A 26567-nucleotide genomic window follows, 5' to 3' on the forward strand; every position below is an offset into this window, starting at 1 on the left:
AAGAGGATTCATCCATACTTTTAAAGCTCCTCAATGATTGTAACAGAAAGCCAGAGATGAGAGCCAGTTATGGGCAATCTTTCTCATAACATGCATCCAAAAGTTGTTTGGATGTGAATAGCTGTGAATTTTGGAAACGGTTCAGGATTGTAATTATTAAAAAAAAACCTAGGTTGTACATTGCTCCAGAATGCAGGGGTCACAGTTGAAAAATAAAAATGCTTCTTTCTGGTATAATGATTTAATCATGCACTGATTGTATGAGGATAGGTTCCCACAAAGCTGCCACAATCCCGCTGATAATGGATCAAACAATCAATATTCAGATAGGAAACACTGAGCGTATTGACAGGGAAAAGAACCGCAAAAATCATGAAACCAAATGGGCAGAATCTCATGCTCCAACTATTTGGTTTTACTGAATTTTTCAACCTGCATGCTGAGAAAGGTGGCACAATCATTGCGATTTGGAGACTCCCCTGAGGAGCCTCTGCAGGGCGCCCATCATGTCCCTGTTCCTAAGGCTGTAGATGAAGGGGTTCAGCATGGGGATGACCACTGTGTACATCAACGAGGCCACTGCACGCTTCCTGTGGGCACGTGACGCATCTGAACTGAGGTACACCCCAAGGCCCGAGCTGTAAAACAAGCAAACAACTAACAAGTGAGAGCCACAGGTGGAGAAGGCTTTGAACTTCCCACCTGCCGAGGGGACTCTCAGAATGGAGGAAACGATTTTATAGTAAGAGAGAAGGATCCCTGACACCGGAACACCTCCGAAAATAGCCCCAGTAAAATACATTAATAAGGCACTGTTGGGGATTTTAAAGCAAGCAATGTTGAATAGCTGAGAAGGGCCACAGAAGAAAGTAGGCAATTCCACATCTATGAAGAACATGAATTGTACCGCCATCAGAGTGTGCAACTGGGAGTCTAAAAAGCTGATGATAAATGACGCCAAAACTAGCAGGCCACAGAGACGGGGATTCATAATCACTGGGTAGTGCAGGGGGTGACAGATGGCCACAAATCTGTCATAGGCCATCGCAGTCAGGATTATGTTGTCCATACATGCAAAAACAACACAAATAGACATCTGAGTCAGACAGCCTGCATAGGAGATGACTCTGCTATGAGTCTTATTGTCCAGTATCATCTTGGGGACCGTGGTGGAGGTGAAACCAATGTCAGCCAATGCCAAGATGGAGAGGAAGAAGTACATGGGGGTGTGGAGGTGGGAGTCAGAGCCCACGGCCAAGATGATGAGCAGGTTCCCCAGGACAGTGACCAGGTACATGGAGAGGAAGAGGCCAAAGAGGACGGGCTGCAGTTCCGGATCATCTGAGAGGCCCAGGAGGAGGAATTCTCTGACATGTGTTAGATTCTTTGTTCCCACGTAGCAAAGACACCTCCTAGAAAGGAAAAAAGGCTGGGAATAAATAAAACAGCACACAGGAAGAGGGCACACCATCTACATTTTGAATTCAAGCAAATCAAAGTAAAGACTTCAACCCCTGAAGATCATACACTGCAGGACCATGAGCAATATTTGTCACTGGTGGCCAAGTCATTTCCTTTTAGATCTCTTGCCTCCTTGATTTCTTCTCTATTGACCTGTTTCTATATGTACCCACTTTAGAGACAATGAGCTAAAGAGTGATAGAGGAGCAAACTGATTTAGAGTTGAAAATTCATAACTGAAGTTACATATCAACCTCTACTTTGAAGAAAAGAGATTGGATAAAAATATTCTCTGTTAAAAAAAAATTCACTCCAATTAAAAGACATTAGGAAACAATGAAACATACTTTAACTTATCCAACTGCATTACAAAACATTCCCTTAATCTGGAGCATTTATAAACACTCTGTAATATTACCTGAATTCTAAAGGAAAGTCAAGTTGTGTTTAATCAGTCAGAATTTTGATATGACAATTATCTTCATATACTTTCATTATGGTTTGGTTTTCTGAGATCTGTTGTCAGTGGAATTAAGTTCTCACCCACCTATGTGAGTTGCATTTAAGAGTTTTTGTAAACATTAATTCTAATACGAAGTTTTGTATACAGCACTCTTTGTATCAACTCTACAGCCTCTCAAGGACAGCCTTTGTGCTTGAGGCTGATTTCTGCATTCTTTAAATCTCCGCTATATATTGCCTTGATAGAAATATTTAAACATGAGAGGCATGGGGAAAAGATGGTGGCCTGAGAAGTGAGGCAGAAACCTCTTCACAAAACCACATATAACACAAAAGTACAGCAAATACAACTAATCCTGAAAAAGCTACCAAAGAATGCAGAACAGACTGCCTACATCTGGGGAAAAGAGAAGAGTTCGTGGTAAAAGTGAAAGTAACCAAGCCATGATCTGGCAGGAACCAAGCCCTCCTTCCCCAGCCCCAGCTCACAGGCAGGAAGAAAAGAAATGGAGTGGGGAGGGAGTAGAAGTCCAGGACTGCTAAAAACCCATCCCTGGAGGTCTTCTCCTGGAGCACCAACCCACATTACATGGTGCTCCAGAGATTAGTGGGGTTGGAAAGCAAAGACCAGCAGAATACATGGAGAGACTGATATTACAGTTGCTTGTAGAGAACAGGTACCCACAACCTGCTGCTCCAGAACAAAGGAAAGACAGGCACTTTGAAAGACTTCCCAACAGTGAGAGGGTTGCTAAAGGGGAAAAGATTGCACAGAGCCTGCTGCTCAGGAGAAAGGAAAGGGGGGCAAAATTTTCCCAACACACTCAGTCCAACAGGTTGAGAACTTTCAGGAGCTTCAGATGCTCCATCCCCTACCTGGAAATGCATCCCTGAGGACCCTCACTGCAATATGCAGTCTGCCACTCCTTTCTCCTGTCAGGCACTGGACCACACACCTGCACTCCCAAACATTGTACCAGGCCAGCTTGAGTATGGTGCTGGCTACAGCAGCTACAGGGGTGAAATGCAGAGTCTTCTCCCTGTATGCTCAGCCCCCACACACTGCAGTCAGGGAGCAGGAAACAGCTCTTTCACCAGTGCCACTAGCCTGCAACCCCAACTATTGCTCCAGGTGCCTGCAGCTCCAGTGAGTAGAGCTACTGGGTATTAGATGTCGCTGCCTACACAAAGTTTTTGTTCTGTAAGAATTACAAGAAAAATGAAAAGGCGAATTAATTTTTTGTAAACAAAACAACAGCAGAAGACAGCACAAAGAGGGCCAAGTGAAACTGAAATCACCAATATTCTTCATAAATATTTCAAAATAAAAATCATAAACATGCTCACAGAGGGACAGAAAAATATTCAAGATCTCAGGAGAACTTCAAGAAAGATCGAAACTTTGAAAAGTACAATATCTGAAATGAAACATACAATGGAGAGATTTAAAAGTAGATTAGATGAGGTAGAGGAGATGGTAAGTGAAATAGAAATTAGAGAAAACAAAGGATCGAGGCACAGAGAGACAAAAGGACATCTAGGAATGAAAGAATACTGAGAGAATGTCTGACCAATACAAATGGAACAATGTTCACATTATAGGGGTACAAGAAGAAGAAGAAGAGACAAAAAGGGATATAAAGTGTCTTTGAGGAAATAATTACTGAAAAATTCCCCAAACTGGGAAAGGATATGGTCTCTCAGGTCTTGGAATTGCAGAGATCTCCCAACACAAGGGACCCAAGGAGGACAACAACAAGACACATAGTAATTAAAAGGGCAAAGATAAAGGACAAGGAGAGAGTACTGAAAGCAGCCAGAGAGAGAAAAAAAATCACATACAAAGGAAAAATACATAGAAAAGTCATGATCAAGTGGGATTTATTCCAGGGATGCAAGGATGGTACAATATTAAAAAATCCATCAACATCATAAACCACATCAACAAAAGGAACAAAAATCACATGATCATCTCAATAGATGCTGTAAAAGCATTTCAGAAAATTCACCATCCATTCATGATAAAAACTCTCGATGCTTTTGCTATAGAGGACAAGCACCTCAACATAATAAAGGCCATATAAAACAAACCCACAACCAAAATCATATTTAATAGTGAAAAGCTGAAAGCTTGTCATCTATGATCAGGAACAAGGATGCCCACTCTCACCCCTTTTATTGAATATATAGTACTGGAAATCCTGGCCATGGCAATAAGACAGCACAAAGAATTAAAAGGCATCCAGATTGGTAAGAAAGAAGGTAAACTGTCACTGTTTGCAAATGGCATGATATTATAAATAAAAAGCCCTAAACAATCCACAATCCACCCAAAAACTACTTGAACTAATAACTGTATTCAGCAAAGTTGCAGGATACAAAATGAATACACAGAAACCTCTTGCATTATTATACACTAACAATGAACTAGCAGAAAGAGAAATCAGGAAAACAACTCCCTTTACAATTGCATCACAATGAAAAAAATACCTAGGAGTAAACCTACCCAAGGACATGAAAGACCCATACACAGAAAACTGCAAAACACCCATGAAAGAAATTAAAGAAGGCAGCAATAAATGCAAATACATCCCATGCTCATGCATAAGAAGAATTAATGTAGGCAAAATGGCAACCCTGCCTAAAGCAATCTACATATTCAATGCAATCCCGATCAAAATACCAACAGCATTCTTCAACAAACTAGAACAAATAGTTTAAAAATTCATATGGAACCACAAAAGACCCTAAACAGCCAAAGCAATCCTGAGAAGGAAGAATAAAGCAGGGGGGATTATGCTTCCCAACTTCAAACTGTACTACAAAGTCATAGTATGAAAACAGTTTGGTACTGGCACAAGGACAGACCCATAGATCAATGGAACAGAATAGAGAGCTCAGATATTAACCCACATATACATGGCCAATTAATATATGATAAAGGAGCCATGGACATACAATGAAGAAATGGCAGCCTCTTCAACAACTGGTGTTGGCAAAACTGGACAGCTACGTGCAAGAAAATGAAACTGGACTATTGTCTAACCCCATACACAAAAGTAAACTCAAAATGGATCAAAGACCTGAATGTATGTCATGAAACCATAAACTCATAGAAGAAAACATAGTTAAAACTCTCTTGAATATAAACATGAGCAACATTTTCCTGAACACATTTCCTTGGGGGAAGGGAAAGAAAATAAAAAATGTACAGTGGGACTACATCAAACTAAAAAGCTTCTGTACAGCAAAGGACACCATCGACAGAGCAAAAAGGCATCCTGCAGTATGGGAGAATATACTAGTAAATGACTTATCAGATAAGGGTTTAACAACCAAAATATATGCAGAGTTCACATGCTTCAACACCCAAAAAACAAATAACCTGATTAAAAAGTGGGCAGAGAATCTGAACAGACACTTCTCCAAAGAAGAAATTCAGATCACTAACAGATACATGAAAAGATGCTCCACATCACTAATTATCAGGAAATGCAAATTAAAAATGTAATGAGATATCACCTCACACCAGTTAGGATGCCCAACATCCAAAAGACAAGAAACAACAAATGCTGGCGAGGTTGTGGAGAAAGCGGAACACTCCTACACTGCTGGTGGGAATGTAAATTAGTTCAACCATTGTGGAAAGCAATATGGAGGTTCCTCAAAAAACTAAAAATAGAAATACAGTTTGACCCAGTAATTACAGTCTTAGGAATTTACCCAAAGAAAACAAGATCCCAGTTTCATATTCACCCTTTGTTTACTGCAGGACTATTTACAATAGCCAAGATATGGAAGGCACCTAAGTGTCCACCAGTAGATAAATGGATAAAGATATGGTACATATACACAGTGGAATACTATTAAGTCATGAGAAGAAAGCAAATCCAATCATTTGCCACAATGTGCATGGAGATAGAGGGTATTATGCTTAGTGAATAAGCCAGATGGAGAAAGTCAAGTACCAAAAGACTTCACTCATTTGTGGAGTGTAACAAGGAAAACTGAAGGAACGAAACAGCAGCCGACTCACAGAGTCCAAGAAGGGACTTGCATGTACCAAATGGAAGGGTTTGGGGAGATTAGGTAGGGAAGGAAGGAGAAAGGGATTGAGGGCCAGTATAATTAGCACTCACTATATAGGTGGGTCATGGGGAAGGCAGTATATCACGGAAAAGACAGTAATGACTTTACAGCATCTTACTATGCTGATGAACACTGATTACAGTGCGGTGGGGAAGACTTGATAACATGGGTGAACACTGAAACCAGAATGTTGCTCATGAGTAGCCTTCATTAGATTGTATATCAATGACACTTTAAAAAAATGTTTCAATACATTTCTAATTCTAAAATTTGTGAAGCATTGTTTCCTCATGAAATCATCACTCTTATATACAGTTGAGGATTTACAACCAAGGCATGTCCCAAAGCTGACTGAATCCCAGCCTTCTTAAACTAGATTGAGAACTTCAATGTCAGTCTTTCCTGATTGTGGGGTCTACTATTCTCAGTTGTAGGCGTCTTGGGTCATAGTTCATCCTGGTAGGTAACAATATGATTTAATTTTTAAAAAAATGCAAAAAAAAGTGTCATTCAGAGAATAATATAACAAAAGCCTGAATTGTAAATGGAGGTAAGAATATAACCCAGCTTATAGGGTTCATTTTGAGAAATGAAAGGAAATAATAAATATAAAGTACTTAGACCCCTGATTGTCACTCCCATTCAACCATTATAATTAACTGTGGATCTTTTAAAATATACTGAGGTGCTGGCTGCAGCCTAAAACCAGTTAAAGTAGAATCTCTGTATGTGAATCTGTTCATAATTCTAATGTACAGTGAGAGCTGAGAACCAATGCCTTTGAATACCACCACTTAGTAAATCCTCCATTAATACTATTTATTAGTAGTATCAGTAAAACCCACTCACCATATTAAACATTAAAAATGTGAACATTCAGTAAAATATGCTTCAGAGCTTATTCTATAGAGATTTGAAATATTACCAATAAAATTTCAGTTTTCTTGCACCCCCTCCATGATCTCTTTCCCCTGTATATACGAGTCTCTCAAAGGCAAACCGAGGTCTAGAATTTTACAGGTATATTCTCTTGCCAGTGTTTCTGTGGTGTTAAGATTGATAGAAATGTTAAAATGCATTTCTAATTCTAAAATTTGTGAAGTATTGTTTCCTCATCAAATGAATACTCTTATTTATAGTTGAGGTTTTACAATAGGGAAGGTCTCAACTGTCTTCCTGAAATCTTAGCTTATTGCCTTATTATGACAATTTTATGCAAATTCATTTACCTCTTCACAGAACGCAAGTGAGAATATGTGTATGATATAAATATGAAGTATAGGTTTTTGCATTGTTCAAATCACCACACATTTTATTCTACCATTCATTGCCTGCATAATTTTCCCATTTAAAAAATCAGATACAATCAACTACCTCTTCTTACTGCTGAAATATAGAATCAGGTACATCCCTGAAGTCTGTCTAGTAATCATTATTCTGTGATGGCTCAAGTGAAATTCTAAACTTGTAGAGGGTATAATATTTGTATATCTCATATTTCCAAAGTGAGGTGGAGAAAATATTAGTATTCTTGGAAACCATATGAGCCACAATAGTCACGCCAGAGAGAACCCGGTGAACCCCTTTTTCATTCCCTAATTCACAGGTGACTTCAGTGAGTCCCAAGAAGAGAAACCATCTGGGACAAAGATAGTCTGAGACCCACATCTTTCACTAAATTTGGAGAGTGTGTAAATATCTCAACTAGTATTGGATGGCAATTCTTACCTAGAAATGGGAAGGATAATATCCCTGAAATTTGGCACTGAGTATTGTTATGGAATTTTAATGAAAATTAAATTATTATTGCAGCAGTAGGTTACTGATAAATTTAACCCCAAGAAATCCTTAATGGCTTTTATTTAGTTACATGGCAGAGAGGTCAAAGCGTTTCTCATTCCAGGGAAGTAGAGCATGGCATGACTTGATATCATAAATCTGGAATCTTGTACGTCTGTCAGACTATGATGGCAAATTTGTCTTCCCTTTCTATTTCTCCCTCCTTTGAAATTTTCATTGTTTAAAACCTCCACAAGTTTTTGATAATTGAATATATTGAATGATGAATATTTGAATATATAGTGACATATACTTTCTAAAAGGAAAATAATAGGCTCATAGAAAGTTCATGCTGTAGAGACAACACCAGTTGTGCTGTATCTTGCCCTGTCCTTTGGGATATTGTGAAAAGGATCTATTTGTATTAGGGAAAAATTAAGCGTCCTGTCAGACAAATCCATACCTTTAGATCACAGGATATTTTAATCAACCTGAATGAAGCAAGACTGTTAATAATAATAATAATAATAATAATAATAATAATAATATCTGAAATTTCTTCTGCCCTTTCTATGTACACCGTGATGCTACTAACTGGCCCCATATCACACAAGAGATAAGAAATAGAGCAGACAGAATTAACGCAATTTGTGAGTGCCTGATATCCATACGCAAGGCTCCTCTTCTCACTGTTTCCCTGCCGTTCACAAGGCTTAACACAGACGTACAGAGGTCTTAAATAATTAGTTAAGATAAAACATTGATCTGAGTTTGGACTCCTAAGAATGGAACCCAGCACCCTGACTGAGAAGGGCTACAGTACAAGCTGAAGGAGGAAGAAGACACTTTAAGGAAGATGGCAGCAGTGGCGAGAGAGAGATCTGCCTTAAATAATTATCTGCTGATCCTTCTCTGACCCTGGCCTTCATCTCAGCTGTCCTTCCTGTGGCTGATGAAGCAAGGGGATCCAGTCATCTCTGCTGAGGTCCACTGGGAACCTCCAAAGGGAAGAGCTCAGTGACCGGGGCGGTCTCTGCCCAGAGTGGCCCGGCAGGTTGAACGACATGTTATGTTGGCAGGAGAGAATAGTGTGCCTGGTGTCCTGTGTCTGGATTTTGGGTGGCTAGATTCAAACTCTAATTCATGCATTTCACCCCATGGCAAGATATATTTAAATGCTGTGCTCCCTTGTTCATCTGAAAATGACAGTAATGTGCATTCCTCTAATGTGGGGTGTGATTATGCAGGAAAAATGAAATAAGCTCTAGATAACGGCTAGCTCCTGGCACCTCAGGATGTCCTTACGGAAGACTCGTGATGCCGTACCTTTGGAATTCATCCTCATCTCCACTTCATGATTTCTGAGTTCTTACGGTACAGTTTAGACAGACCTGTTTCCTGTTATAGTGGGAGTAATGCCTATGGCGTCTAGAAGCAGGGTCGGAGGAAAGCAGAACTCTACTAGGAGTTCTTGGAATCCCACCAGAACCAGGAACATTAACATCACAGCACACAGAGGCGAAACTTTGCACGCTGCTGCCCCACCAGCGGTCCATCCCCATCCCAGATGTCCTGCTTCTTCTGGCAATAAGGAAACAATGCTTCCCCAGTGCCCCCTCCACCCAGTCTCCCAGGGCACTCACTGGGCTGCGCTGTGACTCTGCCGCTGCATGACCAGGGAAGGCTAGTCTGCTGTCCCTCTCCTGCCTGGTGCGCAGTGACGGCTGTGGCTGTGTCCTGAGGACTGGCAGGAAGACAGACTAAGGCTTGCCTCCTGAGGGAGATTACTACACTGGGAGGAGGAGATGTGGGGACTGTCAACCTGAAAGACTGGAGATACAGGCCGATTATTTATGCGTGGCCTTGGGAGCCCCATGCACAGGACTCATAATTAGCTAAATTGGTCCATGAGTTCTATTCCCTTAAGGCTTTGCAGTTTTCAGGAATGATGGTAGGAAAGTCAATGTCCTCAGTCCAGCTCAATTACTTCTGAGTACTACCCTTTCCCAGAGGCACATGTACTTGGCCGACTCTAGTCACACATCCAAAACGGAAGCTGTTCCTGGAAAGTTTAGATTATTTTAACTTGCAAATTCTATGGCGCTTTTGATATACTGAAATGACACTGAGGAAATGTCAGGAATATTGCCATCTTTACTGTTAACATTTAGACACTAGAACCTGAAAATATTCCTGTATTTGAACATTTTTATGTCTGCAAGGAGAGCTTCCTACTTTAATTTTTTTTTCATATATTTCCTTGGGATACATACAATAAAGTGCACAAATCTTAAATGTACAGCTCAATGGATTTTAACGTGTGTGTACACTCATGTAACTATCACCCAGATCGAGATATGAAACATTCTCGCTTGTTTTTCCCTATCATTGGTTTCATTTGTTGCTGATTTATTTTGACATATTAGAAAACAAATTGTATATTGCCATTTTCTAACACTCTTTGTTCTAAGAGTATTTCTAGGTGTTTTTTTGAGTACAATTATATTATCTGAAATTTATCATTGTGGTCTTTTTCCTTATTGCTATTTCTGTCCAAAAGCACAGGCTACCTCCCCTTGAACATTATGCATTATGTAACAGTGATAGAATGGACATCTGAGTGTCTTCGCTTGCTATGATGAAAACGATTCGAAAGTTCTACCATTTATCCTGATACTGGTTGTTAGCATACGTATTTTGTTGTTTATATTGCTGTTCTACTAAGATTTTCATTCTGGGTCAGTTTTAATTTACCAAAATTCCATTTTAACATCCCCAGAAATGAATATTTTGCTTTTCCCTACTAATATGACCACAACCTTTCCTTATTGATGCTTTAATGTGTGCTAAACACTGTCCCAATCATTTTACATATATTTAGTCTCCTCATGACAGTAACCCCATAAGGGAATGTAATTATGATCTCAATAGTATTGGACAGAGGTGAGCAAAATTTTCCTACAAAGAGCCAGATTGCAAATAATTTAGGCTGTATAGGCCACCACACATCCTTTGTTATAACTACTTAGTTCCATTGTGATAGCACAAAAGTAGCCTCAGATAACAGGTACATGAATGAGCAAGTCTGTGTTCCAATAAAATTTTATTTATGCAAACAGTTAACAGTCTACTTTTGTCTTACAGATCATAGGTTGGTATAAATTTATAGGTTAGGTGCCCAGATCCACAGCTTGAAATTGTCAAGGATCACAAAGATAGAAATAAAGTTCAGTTTTGAATTGTTGGAGTTCTTATTTTAAATAAAACTATGTATGTAGAAGTTATAATGATGGTGACCACATTTGGTGTGAACTTAGAATGTGACCAAAGTTTTATCACATTAGGTGATCCCCACCGTGTGCTAATGATGTAATCCTCGTCTGCTGAGCTCCTTTATACCTCTGTTTCACCATGTCTATGATGTTAATAAGCATTTGCCTCATAAAGTTTTTATGATCAAGTAAGTGAATACATTGAAGTTACGACTTAAAACAGTGAATGACAGAGAAAGAAAGCTCATTAAATATTAAACAGTGTTTTCTTCTGTCTCTTCTGTTTTCTCATAAAACCAAGCAAACCCTTCCCTTAGAGCATCTCTGAAACTAATTTTGGTCCTTTAAACTCTTCTCAGTCTAGAAAACTAGGAGAGTGAAGCAGGAATTTATGAATGCAAAGAAACGATGTGGTCCTGCCCCCAAGCAGCCACACCTGTAGTGCTTTCTTTATGAATCTTTGATGGTACTGGATGGCTTTGGTTTGATTTATGGCCAGGGATAATATAACTGCCTTAAATGAAAACATAAACTTTTGACTCCTTGTCTATTTTTAACTCCCTTATGTGTCTAGGGTAATGCCAGGGTGCTAGTTAGGATGCCTAACTGCACCAATGAGTTTTGAATCTCTGCTCGCATTTGACTACCTGACATTTGACTGGACCAAACAAGTCACATGACAAAAGGCAAGAACACACGGGTGAAGAAATTGTAAAATTAATATAAACCAACAAGGAAATGAAGGCTATAGTCCTAAGACCATGACATGAGACCACTATAGAGATGAAAGCAACTATCAACACAGGGATCCCATTTGAGCATTCAAAAAGTGCAAGGTCATGTATGTCTATAGACTTTGCTCACTGGACACTGAGAAGTCTTGCTGTTCCCTAGGTGGTGAAAATGAAGACATTCCAGCTTATTATGGATCAGGGTTTCACTTGGATCTCAGTAGAGATGGAGGCTGCCATGGAAATGGGCTAGCTGTACACCATGATCTCTCAAGTTTAGCACCACTGGCATCTGGGCCACAGAGCCCCTTGTTGTGGGCGCAGTCTGGTGCATTTCCTGAATTCCTGGTCTCCTTCCAATAGATACCAGAAGGCTCCCTATGCCAACTGTGACATCGAAAAATGTCTATAGACATTGCAAATGTTACGTAGTGGGTAAAATTCCTCCTGGTTAAAAACCACTGCTGTGCACACTGTCTTAAAGAGCCTTTTATCTTGTCCAGAGCAGAAGACAAGTGTAGCTTGACTCAAGTCCACATTCCAATTGGAAGAGAATACCATATGCCTACATGGCATTCCATGTATGAAGTTACAGGAACTTTGAGAAACTTCACAGAATATAGGTACAATTATCTTTGCCTGCATTGTGCATGTATGGACCTTCTGATTCTCCAAACGCCAGTGACGCAGAACCACTATTGTTTTACTCAGTCTCTTGTGTCCGTAATTTGGAGGAACAAATACTGGACCTGAAGGGTTGGGAAGTGTCACAGGTGGTTTTGGGTTCTTAAACTTTAGCACATATAATTTTCACAAAATAACCCAATGCCGAAATTTCTGAAACACCCAGGGGCATCCGTGCCTTGAGGCATTTCCCCTGCTGCTGCTCTGCCAGTGCTGCACTTGCCCATTATTCACCTTCTTTCCCTTTCTAATATTCATCAGGCTTTAGTTGAAATCTTTTCTCAATTTCTGAGGCACTGATTTAAAATTATTCTCTCTCAGGTCTTCTCCATCCACCCCCCAGAGCAGTTGTTTCCTTAGAGCACTTGTTTTAGTGACTGCTGCTTTCCCTGGGATTTGAATTCTTTGTGCACAGTGAGTGTTGTCTGATTTCTTCATGCCTCTGTCCTCAGCACCTGGAACGCTTGGATACAGGAGGCATTTGGGTTGGTTCTTTCCCTTTCTGCTCGACACTCATATCTCTACTTATTGATTTGTATCTTTTTTCAATGACAGAAAATTCTTGGAATATCAAAATAAAAAAAAATACCTACCTGTTCATGATATTTTAAAGTGAGAAATAAAAAAAATAGCACAGCTGCACACACAGCTTGGATAGATCCCAGGGGGATTATGCCAAGTGAGAAAGTCTACCTCACATTAAACACTGCATGATTCTATTTATATCACATTCTTGAGATAACAAAATTAGAGAGGAGGATAGATTAATGGCTGCTGGGGATGGTGATGAAGAGAATTTAGTCTAAATGCAAACGAATAGCCTTCAAGAGCTATTCTGTCGTGATGGAGCAGTTCTGTACCCTGTAACAGTGGTTCCATTAATCTACATATGCACTAAAACTGCAGACACACACATGTGCACACTCATGTAAACCTGGTGAAATCTGAATAAGATTTGTAGATTTCCACTGGTGTCAATCGGGTAATGGATTACATGTTCTTCCTTGTACATATTTTTTCTACAGCCTACTATGAATCTATAATTATTCCATAATAAAAAGTTAAGCACACAAACACCAAAATGTCCAGAAAGTTTAACGTGTTTTCTAAGGACAGAGAGATAATGAGTTGAAATATGAAGACTGGAAATCACATGTCTTCATTCCCAATCTTCTCTCCATTCCACAAAGGAAACCCTTGTGACTTTAGCAGTCACATAAAAAGTTTTTTCTGAGGCGAAGCCAACATGGCGGCGTGAGTAGGACAGTGGGAATCTCCTCCCAAAAACATATATACTTTTGAAAATACAACAAACACAACTAGCCCTAAAAGAGAGACCAGAAGACGCAGGACAGTGGCCAGACTGCAGCTACACCAGCGAGAACCCAGCGACTGGTGAAAGGGGTAAGATACAAGCCCCGGCCCTGCGGGACCCGAGCGCCCCTCCCCCCAGCTCCCGGCGGGAGAAGAGCAGGCAGAGCGGGAGGGAGACGGAGCCCAGGACTGCCGAACACCCAGCCCCAGCCATCTGGGCCAGAGCGCAGACACAGTACGTGCCCAGGGGGCCCTGGATACTGGGGAAACAGGGAGTAAGACCTCTGAGCGGGTGCCAAAGCTGATGCCCCTGTGACAAAGAAAAGTGGGGGCTTTTTGAAAGTCTTAAAGGGACAGGGACTTAACAGCTTGACGGAAACAACCCAGGTCACAGTACAGCAGCTGGAAATTACAGGGAAAACCGGGTGCACTAACCCCCTGGGCAACAGCTCTGAGACCCCTCAAGGAGGCAAACAGTCAAGCAGCCCCCCCATCCATTACCCCACCGGGCGCTGCGAAAGCAGAGAAGCAGCCTGAGACAAATTCCGCCCACAGAAAGGGAAATTTCTCCCTTCCGGCCAGGCAAGACTCAAAGACCCAGTCTACACGCAATTACCCAACACAAGCCACTAGGGGTCGCAGTTGTCCCAGTAAAGAAAGGCCAGTAGCAAGTGAAAATTTTGGCCCTCCCAGCTGACAGTCAATAGCACCTGTCAACATGAAAAGGCAAAAAAATATGATCCAGACAAGACTAACCCAGACAGCTTTGGCATCTGCTACATCTTCCCCTGAGAAGGAATCTGGGGAGATAGATTTAGCCAGTCTACCTGAAAAAGAATTCAAAACAAAAGTCATAACCATGCTGATGGACTTGCAGAGAAATATGCAAGAACTAAGGAAGGAGAATTCAGAAATAAAACAAGCTCTGGAAGGACTTCAAAACAGAATGGACTAGATGCAATAGACCACTAATGGAATAGAAAACAGAGAACAGGAATGCAGAGAAGCTGATGCAGAGAGAGATAAAAGGATCTCCAGGAATGAAAGAATTTTAAGAGAGCTGAGTGATCAAACGAAAAGGAACAATATAAGAATCATAGGTATTCCAGAAGAAGTAGAGAGAGAAGAGGGGATAGAAAATGTCTTTGAAGAAATAATTGCTGAAAATTTCCCCAAACTAGGGGAAGAAATGGCCTCTCAGACCACAGAGGTACACAGAACTCCCATGACAAGGGATCCAAGGAGGGCAACACCAAGACACATAATAATTAAAATGGCAAAGATCAAAGACAAGGACAAAGTATTACAGGCAGCCAGAGAGAAAAAAAAGGTTACCTACAAAGGAAAACCCATCAGGCTATCATCAGACTTCTCAACAGAAACCCTACAGGCCAGAAGAGAATGGCATGATATACTTAATGCAATGAAATAGAAGGGCCTCGAACCAAGACTACTGTATCCAGCACGAATATCATTTAAATATGAAGGAGGGATTAAACAATTCCCAGACAAGCAAAAGTTGAGGGAATTTTCCTCCCACAAACCACCTCTACAGGGCATCCTACAGGGACTGCTCTAGATGGGAGCACTCCTAAAAAGAGCACACAACAAAACACCCAACATATGAAGAAGGGAGGAGGAGGAATAAGAAGGGAGAGAAATAAAGAATCATCAGACTGTGTTTATAATAGCTCAACAAGCGAGTTAAGTTAGACAGTAAGATAGTAAAGAAGCTAACCCTAAACCTTTGGTAACAACAAACTTAAAGCCTGCAATGGCAATAAATTCATACCTTTCAATAATCACCCTAAATGTAAATGGACTGAATGCACCAATCAAAAGACACAGAGTAATAGAATGGATAAAAAAGCAAGATCCATCCATATGCTGCTTACAAGAGACTCACCTCAAACCCAAAGACGCGCACAGACTTAAAGTCAAGGGATGGAAAAAGATATTTCAAGCAAACAACAGAGAGAAGAAAGCAGGTGTTGCAATTCTGGTATCAGACAAAACAGACTTCAAAATAAAGAAAGTAACAAAAGACAAAGAAGGACATTACATAATGATAAAGGGCTCAGTCCATCAAGAGGATATAACCATTATAAATATATATGCACCCAATACAGGAGCACCAACATACCTGAAACAAATATTAATAGAACTAAAGGAGGAAATAGAATGCAATGCATTCATTCTAGGAGACTTCAACACACCACTCACTCCAAAGGACAGATCCACCAGACAGAAAATAAGTAAGGACACAGAGGCACTGAACAACACATTAGAACAGATGGACCTAATAGACATCTACAGAACTCTACATCCAAAAGCAACAGGATACACATTCTTCTCAAGTGCACATGGAACATTCTCCAGAATAGACCACATACTAGGACACAAAAAGAGCCTCCAAAAGATTGAAACCCTACCAACCAACTTTTCAGACCACAAAGGCATTAAACTAGAAATAAACTGTTCAAAGAAAGCAAAAAGGCTCACAAACACATGGAGGCTAAACAACACGCTCCTAAATAATCAATGGATCAATGACCAAATCAAAATGGAGATCCAGCAATATATGGAAACAAATGACAACAACAACACTAAGCCTCAACTTCTGTGGGACACAGCAAAAGCAGTCTTAAGAGGAAAGTATATAGCAATCCAAGCATATTTAAAAAAGGAAGAGCAATCCCAAATGAACGGTCTAATGTCACAACTATCGAAATTGGAAAAAGAAGAACAAATGAGGCCTAAGGTCAGCAGAAGGAGGGACATAATAAAGATCAGAGAAGAAATAAATAAAATTGAGAAGAATAAAACAATAGCAAAAATCAATGAAACCAAGAGCTGGTTCTTCGAGAAAATAAACAAAATAGATAAGCCTCTAGCCAGACTTATTAAGAGGAAAAGAGAGTCAACACAAATCAACAGTATCAGAAATGAGAAAGGAAAAATCACGACGGACCCCACAGAAATACAAAGAATTATTAGAGACTACTATGAAAACCTATATGCTAACAAGCTGGGAAACCTAGGAGAAATGGACAACTTCCTAGAAAAATACAACCTTCCAAGACTGACCCAAAAAGAAACAGAAAATCTAAACAGACCAATTACCAGCAATGAAATTGAAGCGGTAATCAAAAAACTACCAGAGTACAAAACCCCCGGTCCAGATGGATTTACCTCGGAATTTTATCAGACATAGAGAGAAGACATAATACCCATTCTCCTTAAAGTTTTCCAAGAAATAGAAGAGGAGGGGATACTCCCAAACTCATTCTATGAAGCTAACATCACACTAATACCAAAACCAGGCAAAGACATCACCAAAAAAGAAAACTACAGACCAATATCCCTGATGAACGTAGACGCAAAAATACTCAACAAAATTTTAGCAAACCGAATTCAAAAATACATCAAAACCATCGTACACCATGACCAAGTGGGATTCATCCCAGGGATGCAAGGATGGCACAACATTCGAAAGTCCATCAATATCATCCACCACATCAACAAAAAGAAAGACAAAAACCACATGATAATCTCCATAGATGCTGAAAAAGCATTTGACAAAGTTCAACATCCATTCATGATAAAAACTCTCAGCAAAATGGGAATAGAGGGCAAGTACCTCAACATAATAAAGGCCATCTATGAAAAACCCACAGCCAACATTATATTGAATAGCGAGAAGCTGAAAGCATTTCCGCTGAGATCGGGAACTAGACAGGGATGCCCACTCTCCCCACTGTTATTTAACATAGTACTGGAGGTCCTAGCCACGGCAATCAGATAAAACAAAAAAATACAAGGAATCCAGATTGGCAAAGAAGAAGTCAAACTCTCACTATTTGCAGATGACATGATACTGTACATAAAAAACCCTAAAGACTCCACCCCAGAACTACTAGAACTGATATCGGAATACAGCAAAGTTGCAGGATACAAAATCAACACACAGAAATCTGTGGCTTTCCTATATACTAACAATGAACCAACAGAAAGAGAAATCAGGAAAACAACTCCACTCACAATTGCATCAAAAAGAATAAAATACCTAGGAATAAACCTAACCAAAGAAGTGAAAGACTTATATTCTGAAAACTACAAGTCACTCTTAAAAGAAATTAAAGGGGACACTAACAGATGGAAACGCATCCCATGCTCATGGCTAGGAAGAATTAATATCGTCAAAATGGCCATCCTGCCCAAAGCAATATACAGATTTGATTCAATCCCTATGAAACTACCAGCAACATTCTTCAATGAACTGGAACAAATAATTCAAAAATTCATATGGAACCACCAAAGACACCGAATAGCCAAAGCAATCCTGAGAAAGAAGAATAAAGTAGGGGGGATCTCACTCCCCAACTTCAAGCTCTATTATAAAGCCATAGTTATCAAGACAATTTGGTACTGGCACAAGAACAGAGCCACAGACCAATGGAACAGACTAGACAATCCAGACATTAACCCAGACATATATGGCCAATTAATATTTGATAAAGGAGCCATGGACATACAATGGCGAAATGACAGTCTCTTCAACAGATGGTGCTGGCAAAACTGGACAGCTACATGTAGGAGAATGAAACTGGACCATTGTCTAACCCCATATAAAAAGTAAACTCAAAATGGATCAAAGACCTGAATGTAAGTCACGAAAGCATTAAACTCTTGGAAGAAAACATAGGCAAAAACCTCTTAGACATAAACATGAGTGACCTCTTCTTGAACATATCTCCCCGGGCAAGGAAAACAACAGCAAAAATGAACAAGTGGGACTACATTAAGCTGAAAAGCTTCTGTACAGCAAAAGACACCATCAATAGAACAAAAAGGAACCGTACAGTATGGGAGAATATATTTGAAAATGACACATCCGATAAAGGCTTGACGTCCAGAATATATAAAGAGCTCACACGCCTCAACAAACAAAAAACAAATAACCCAATTAAAAAATGGGCAAAGGAACTGAACAGACGGTTCTCCAAAAAAGAAATACAGATGGCCAACAGACACATGAAAAGATGCTCCACATCACTAATTATCAGAGAAATGCAAATTAAAACTACAATGAGGTATCACCTCACACCAGCAAGGATGGCTGCCATCCAAAAGACAAACAACAACAAATGTTGGCGAGGCTGTGGTGAAAGGGGAACCCTCCTACACTGCTGGTGGGAATGTAAACTTGTTCAACCATTGTGGAAAGCAGTATGGAGGTACATCAAAATGCTCAAAACAGACATACCATTTGACCCAGGAATTGCACTCCTAGGAATTTCCCCTAAGAATGCAGCAATCAAGTATGAGAAAGACCAGTGTACCCCTATGTTTATCGCAGCACTATTTACAATAGCCAAGAATTGGAAGCAACCTAAATGTCCATCGATAGATGAATGGATAAAGAAGATGTGGTACATATACACAATGGAATACTACTCAGCCATAAGAAAAGGGCAAATCCAACCATTTGCAGCAGCATGGATGGAGCTGGAGGGTATTATGCTCAGTGAAACAAGCCAAGCAGAGAAAGAGAAATACCAAATGATTTCACTCATCTGTGGAATATAAGAACAAAGGAAAAACTGAAGGAACAAAACAGCAACAGAATCACAGAACTCAAGAATGGACTAACAGGTACCAATGGGAAAGGGACTGGGGAGGATGGGTGGGTAGGGAGGGACAAGGGGGGGCAGAAAAAGAGGGGTATTAAGATTAGCATCCATAGCGGGGTGGGAGAAAGGGGAGGGCTGTACAACACAGAGAAGACAAGTAGTGATTCTACAACAGTTTGCTACGCTGATGGACAGTGACTGTAAAGGAGTATATAGGGGGGACCTGGTATAGGGGAGAGCCTAGTAAACAAAGTATTCGTCATGTAAGTGTAGATTAATGATTAAAAAAAAAAAAGCAGTTCCTATGTGGTGACCTCTAATGAGTTCTACACAATGATACAAAGGGCATATAAAAGTGTAGGGAAAGGTTCTGTTTGTGTTTATACAGAGGATCAAAGCCTAATTTGGCTACCCCAAAAATGAACTAAGATACGATATGAAAAAGAACTTCCAACATCAGCACTCTCGGGAAGACTCATGACAGAAGATGATCAGCAAAAAAAAAAAAAAAAACTCCAACAAAGATCCATGCACTGTCACAGGTGTAGATGCACTCATCCCACCAGTTCCTGGACTTGCCATGGGAATGATGAAGGAGATATCTAAGCTGGCCTGTGCATACAGTAAAACAAAAATTTGACTGGATCTATACTGTTGGAACTCAACCAAGAATTAGGAGAAGTGCAAATTGTAGCACTCCAAAATCTTACAACCACAGACTATTTATCGTTAGAAGAACATATGGGATATGAACAGTCCCCAGGAATGGGTTGTTCTAGTTTATCTGAATTCTCTCAGACTGTTTAAGTTCAGTCGGACAATATCCACCATATCATAGATACGTTTTCACAAATGCCTAAGGTGCCTAACTGGTTTTCTTGGTTTCACTGGAGATGGCTGGTAATTACAGGTATGCTTTGGTTAGGTAACTATATTCCTATTATGTTAATGTGTGTGCACAATTTAATTAGTAGTTTAAAACCTATCCATGCTGAAGTTACTCTGCAAGAAGATATGTCAAAGAAATAATCAATCTTCCCAGGTTTTCCTCTGCCTGCTACTTCTATAGCTTTTCTTCTTCCTACCTAATCACAACCTTTAAATAGAACTCGTGCCACATGTCGAATTTACCGAGTATCATAATTCTTCCAAGTGGTAAAGGCACCTCAAGGCAAATGCTGGGCATAGAAGCCACAGGGCATAAATATGCAAAGAAGTAAAAAGCTAACCTTTTCAAACAATAAGGCTTCTCTCTCACTTACCAACTTAACATTTCCCTGTATGGCCCCGGAAGATGACTGGTTAGCCAGAGACGGGTAAGATTCCTCAAGGGAGGAACAAACTAAGACAGGCACAGTCGCAGGGGGCCATGTGGTGAGAAAATGGGGAGCAGCAGAGGTGAGGCTTAGAACCTCCCCCCTCATGTTCTGAGAGAAATCTTCTGCATACATGGATGTTTATTGCCCCCGTTTAGCTCGGATTAACACATAGTCTACAGGCACACACCTGATCATCTACATTTGCTCTCTTACAACACTAAACTCTGTTTTCTACCTTTATCTCGTATCTACCTACTTCAGCATTTTATTAAAAATAATAATAATAGAGAAATGTGGTATCCACATATAAATCAAGTTTAAAAATCAAATGAGTATTCATATTTGAACTGACTGTGTATAGTTCATAATGCATGAACAAAACCGAAAGCTTCTGTGATGACTGCCCTTGCACTGTTCACCATGTAACTTATTCACTATGTAAGAATTTGTGCTCCATGTAAGAATTTGTTCGTTATGCATCAGAAGATTGGAGACTGACGAAAATTAGGCTTGGGGTGGATTAATGATTGTGCAATGAGTATTGACCCCCCTATACAGAAATTTATTGTGGTTAACAACTATTTGATCAATAAATATGAGAGAAGCCCTCACAAAATATATATATACATACATATATATATATATATATATATATATAAACACACTTCCAATTGTAAAATAAATAAGTAACTGGGATGTAATGTATAGCATAAGGAATATAGTCAAAATATTTTAACAACCTGGTATGGTGATACCTGGTACCTAGAATTATCATGTATATAAATGTTGAATCACTGTGTTGTACACCTGAAACTAATGTAATGCAATACTGTTGTCAACTACCCTTCAATAATAAAAAATAAAAAAAAAAAAAGTTTTTTTCTGCACATATCTCAAATGCACTGCTACTGATAATGTTAATATAGCAAGTTCTGATTGGATGGGTTTATATGCCAACTGGACATAGTAAAAGACAGGCAATGATATAAGCATCTGTCTCAAATACCTATAAAAATACGATAAAATAAATCCAAATAGAAGGGAAAAATTTATCTTTTAATCTTCTTATTTTGGAATTAGAAAGCAGAATAAACTGAAAGTTGGTTGTTCAAATAAATTAATATATTGAACATCCCTTCCAAAGAAGGAAGAGAACACATAAGTTACCAATATCAGGAATAAGAAGGGTATATAGTTGGTTTTCAAATATTAAAAAGGAATTGTAAGATATCATGAAATTTATGGCAAGAAATTAGAAAAGTTATGGAATGGACACATACAACGATCACAAAACTAACAGAGGAACAAATAGAAAATTTGAATAGTGTTTTGTTTATTTATATGTCTGCTATAATTCACCTGTGAAACTATCTTACAAAAGCTTCCTGTAAAGAAAACCCAAAGAAAGGTTCACTGGTGAATTATTAAAAACATATCAGAAATAGGTAGTTCAAATTTTATACAAAGTCTTTCAGAAGTATTTCCAACTCCTTCTAAGAGACAGCATAAACCTAATTTAGAAAACAACAGACAATTAAAATAAAACACAAACTTCTCATGAACACTGGCATGGAAAAAATTTTTTATGTTACCATAATGAAACTAGCAAGAGGAAAAGGCTAATAAACTCATACATATCATGTCCAAGGGTGGTTCATTCCAGGAACACACGATTCTTTACCATTTTAAAATCAAGGATTACTGTAACTAATCACATTAACAGACTACAGGAATTTTTTTCTTTTAAGATCCTGATACATGCATAACACAGAGAAGACAAGTAATGATTCTATAGCATCTGACTGCACTGATGGACAGTGACTGTAATGGGGTATTTGGGGGGCACTTCATAATGGCGGGAGTCTAGTAACCATAATGTTGTTCATGTACTTGTACATTAACGATACCAAAACAACCAAAGAAATAAATAAAAAGATTCTCATACGTGCAGAATAGGCATTGAAAAAATTCAGTTTCTGTACATGATAGATAAAATTGGCAACCTGGAATTGAATGGAATTCCTTTCACTTAACACATATTATTCATGAAAAACTTGCAGCTATTGTTATACTTAATGGTAAAATACAGAAGACTTTCCCCTAGCTAAGGAATATGTTTATGCATCACTGTAAAGCAATGAGGCAAGAAAAGTAACAGTTTAGAAACCAACCAAGACTTTATTTCTATTGACAGGACTGTAGACACAGAGAATCCAAAATAATCCCATTGAATAAATAATTGGATCTATAAATGTCACCGGTTAAAAGATGTACAATGTACAAAGAGAATTTACAATTCTATGTGCTAAACCAAAAATCGAGAAAAAATGTACAAAGCAAAACGCACAGCATACCCAGAAATAAATTAAATAGGTGTATTCAATCTCTATGATTAAGATTACAAAACACTGTTAAAAAAATTTAAAGATGATACCCAGGTAAATGGACAGTTGCATTATGTTCACTTGTAAGACTCAATAGAACCAACATGTCAATTTTATTCAGGCTTGTCTATAAAGTTAATGCAATTCCAAGCATAGTCTGAGATTTATTTGTGAAAATTGATATGAGATTCTAAAATCAGCATTTCAGAAACAAATGGGGGATATAGAAGGCAAGGGAATCTTGTATTAAAAAGTTGGAAGTCTCCACTATCAGATCTCCAAAACCCTACAGATCAACATCACGATTGAGCAGCCACCTGAGCACTCAAGAAATGTTAACAGACTGCATCTAACCTTCCTGACCTTTCTGAAAGGATTTCTAGAACTGTTTAGCCTTGGCTGAATTCACAGACTTCATAGGTCCCTCCCATTGCTAAGCAAGCACAACTGACCGTATTATTACCTCTATTTCTATATCTCACCTGCTTACTGCTGCCCCTCCCCTCTCTACACATCACAATGGCCAGGACTCTATGATCCCACTGGTGCAGACTCTGGTCTCTGGGTGAGCATGGCAGCCAGTCCTAAACATTCCTCTGGCCACAGGGATTGGATAATGGTTGCCAACTGAGCCAGTCACATTCAACTACAATAATATTGTAATAGTTCAAAAAGACCACTGCTCTCTTCCCACTGAGTCTTCAACATGAAAAGAGAGCAGGGTGCATCTGGGGGTCCACTGTAAGGAGAAATATCCTGCCACGAAAAGTAGCTAATGTAGGAAGAGGCTCAGCCAAGAAATGCAGATACATTTCAGCCTCAGGACCTGGCCTTCCCTAAAGCTAATGAGACCCATGTACTTTTTAATACTCAAACCAGCAAATTCGTTTTAGATTACAACTGAAGAATAAAAAGACAAGCCAAAGACTAGGAAAGGTTATCTGCAAAATATGTATATATTATACAAATGGTATTTTATGTATATATATAAAATATATAACATTTTATATCTATATGTAAACATATGTAACTACATAGGTACATACATAGGTACATACATAAAATAAAGGACACATAACAGAAGGAAGCACTTCAAATTAAAAAGGAACCAAAAATGTGTGAAATGCTTCAATAGGTGGCATCTTATAAGTAAATATCCAAGGATCCACAAGGCACATAAAAAAGTATTAACATCACTGTGTATCAGGGAAATGCAAATTAAAACCCAAAATGAGATATTAGCATATCCTCTGCTCAATGGCTAAAATTAGGTGTTTTCCAGGTATGTGGAACAACTGGCAATTTCATGCATTGCTTTTGGGATTATAGGTGGAATTAACTTTTTTGAAAAACAGGAATACTTACCAAACTAAACAGAGTCTTCCCTATGATTCAGTCATCTCCTTCCTACATACAAAACAGATGCCAAGAGAAATAAGTGTTAAGTCTGTTGAAAGAGGAATTAAAAGGCAAACCAGACATTATGTATGGGGAGAAAAGAAAGGAAACTGATTAACTGTACAGACTGTATTTTGATATCTGTATGAAAATAAGGAATAATCAAACAATATTGTAACAAAAGCCAAAGTTGTGGTTGCTTCTGTACCACAGTTCTTGAGAAAGCAGATGAATGAACTTCCTGGAGTCCTGGAAAAGTACTTATCGGGGTGTGCACATATGTGACATTCCATCGAGTTGCACACTATAACAATTAGTGTACTTCATGCACGTTGCATGCATACTGTACACATGCATACTGTAAGTATGCCTTAATAAAACTGAAAAAAGTGATTAAGGGAAAGTGGTACAAGTGTATTTTTAGACAAAAAGAGAAAATATAACAGAAAGAAAGACAGTGCACATAAATATACCTGAAGCAGCACAAACCAACTAACTTTCATCTTACATGAAAAAGTAGTCAGCCTTCTCTCCAGTATGAATTTGTATATGTATTATAAGGTGAGAGGAAGAACTGAAGGCTTTCCCACACTCCTTACATTCATATGGCTTATTTCCACCTTGAATTCTTTTGTGTTTGGAGAGTGAAGAGGAACAGCTAAAGGCCTTCCCACACTCCTTACATTCATAACGCTTCTCTCCAATATGAATTCTTTTGTGTTCTGTGAGGGACGAAGAATAGCTGAAGGTTGTCCCACATTCCTTACTTTCATACTTTGTCTTTCCAGAGTGAATCTTCATATGTGCCCTAAAGAAAGAACAACAACTGAAGGCTTTGGTACATTCCTTACATTCATAGGGTTTCTCTTCAGTGGGAGTTTTCACATGATTCTTAAGCTAGCAAGAAAGTGGAATGCTTTCCCACATTCTTTACACTGATAGGGTTTGTTTCCTGTGTGAGACTTGATGTGATTCTTAAGGGATAGACAATCCATGAAAGCCTGTTTACATTCACAGAGTTCATAGGATTTTACTTCAATGGTTCTCTTCAGTATATTAAGATGTGAAATTTGGCTGAAGGTTTTTCCACATTCGTTTTCTTCATTACATTCATAGATGTTCTCCACCACATGACTTGTTTTAAATATAAAAAGCATATTATGAGTAATAAATTTTTACCATTTTCAGTGATTATGTACATTGTCTGCCCTGTCAAGATATAAAATCAATGCTCTCAAAGAAGTCTGTACAATAGCCAATGTTATCTTGAGTTTTTGACTTACAGGATTGTTCTGATAATAGATACAGGAGTTCCATGTAGCAGAAATACCTTTATTAACAGAAAAAATGGGCGGGAATAAATAACAACCAATAGCCATGAACAAACTAATAAAGTTCTTTTTGCTTTTTCTTGTGACTTCTTTTGTCTATGAAGTTTTCAGAGCCCCAGCCAGAGAAACTAAGATGGGTAAAAGAAATAGCTATTTTCCTCCCATGCATTATGTTATGAAGTTGCTGTAAGATATCAAATTAAATAACAAATATGAAGGGGTTAGACAGTAGTTCTCAATGCTGGTGGATCATTATAATTAGCTGTTGGTCTTTAACAATTTACAGATGTGTTGGCCACAATCTAGAACCAATCAAATCAGAATCTCCACAAATCAGATTCTATCATTTAACATGGTCAGAATAGAGAACGATTGCCCTGAGTATCTCTAGGACCTTAATGAATGCTCCATTAATATTGCCTATTATAATTATTATCATTATAACCCTAAGTCATACTAAATTCATATTTAATAACACTAGCTTCAGAACTCATATTTTTTTTTACCAATAAAACCTTAGTTTTTCTTGATATCCCTGCATGATCATATTTCTCTGTACTTCAATGGTTCAAAAGCTTACACTATCATGAATTTGGTGGATTTGATTTCCATTTGTCATTCCCATAGTATTAATAGATGTTCCAAATATTCTATAATGTATTCCATATATGTATATATGTATTCCATTATATATATATATATATATATAT

At 38.8% G+C, this 26567-nt stretch overlaps 1 protein-coding gene across 1 annotated transcript; it reads right to left on the reverse strand.

The window, feature by feature from the left end:
* Window positions 1-457: 457 nt before the first annotated feature.
* LOC118921068 (olfactory receptor 7E24-like) lies at window positions 458-25327 on the reverse strand. Its single transcript, XM_036902693.2, has 3 exons — window positions 25126-25327; window positions 2880-2934; window positions 458-1412 (listed from the first exon to the last, which is right to left on the reverse strand). The coding sequence occupies exons 1-3, from the start codon at window positions 25325-25327 to the stop codon at window positions 458-460; spliced, it is 1212 nt and encodes a 403-aa protein (XP_036758588.2).
* Between the last annotated feature and the right edge of the window lie 1240 nt (window positions 25328-26567).

This window comes from Manis pentadactyla, chromosome 12 (assembly GCF_030020395.1).
Source record: "Manis pentadactyla isolate mManPen7 chromosome 12, mManPen7.hap1, whole genome shotgun sequence".
NCBI classification, from domain to species: Eukaryota; Metazoa; Chordata; class Mammalia; order Pholidota; family Manidae; genus Manis; species Manis pentadactyla.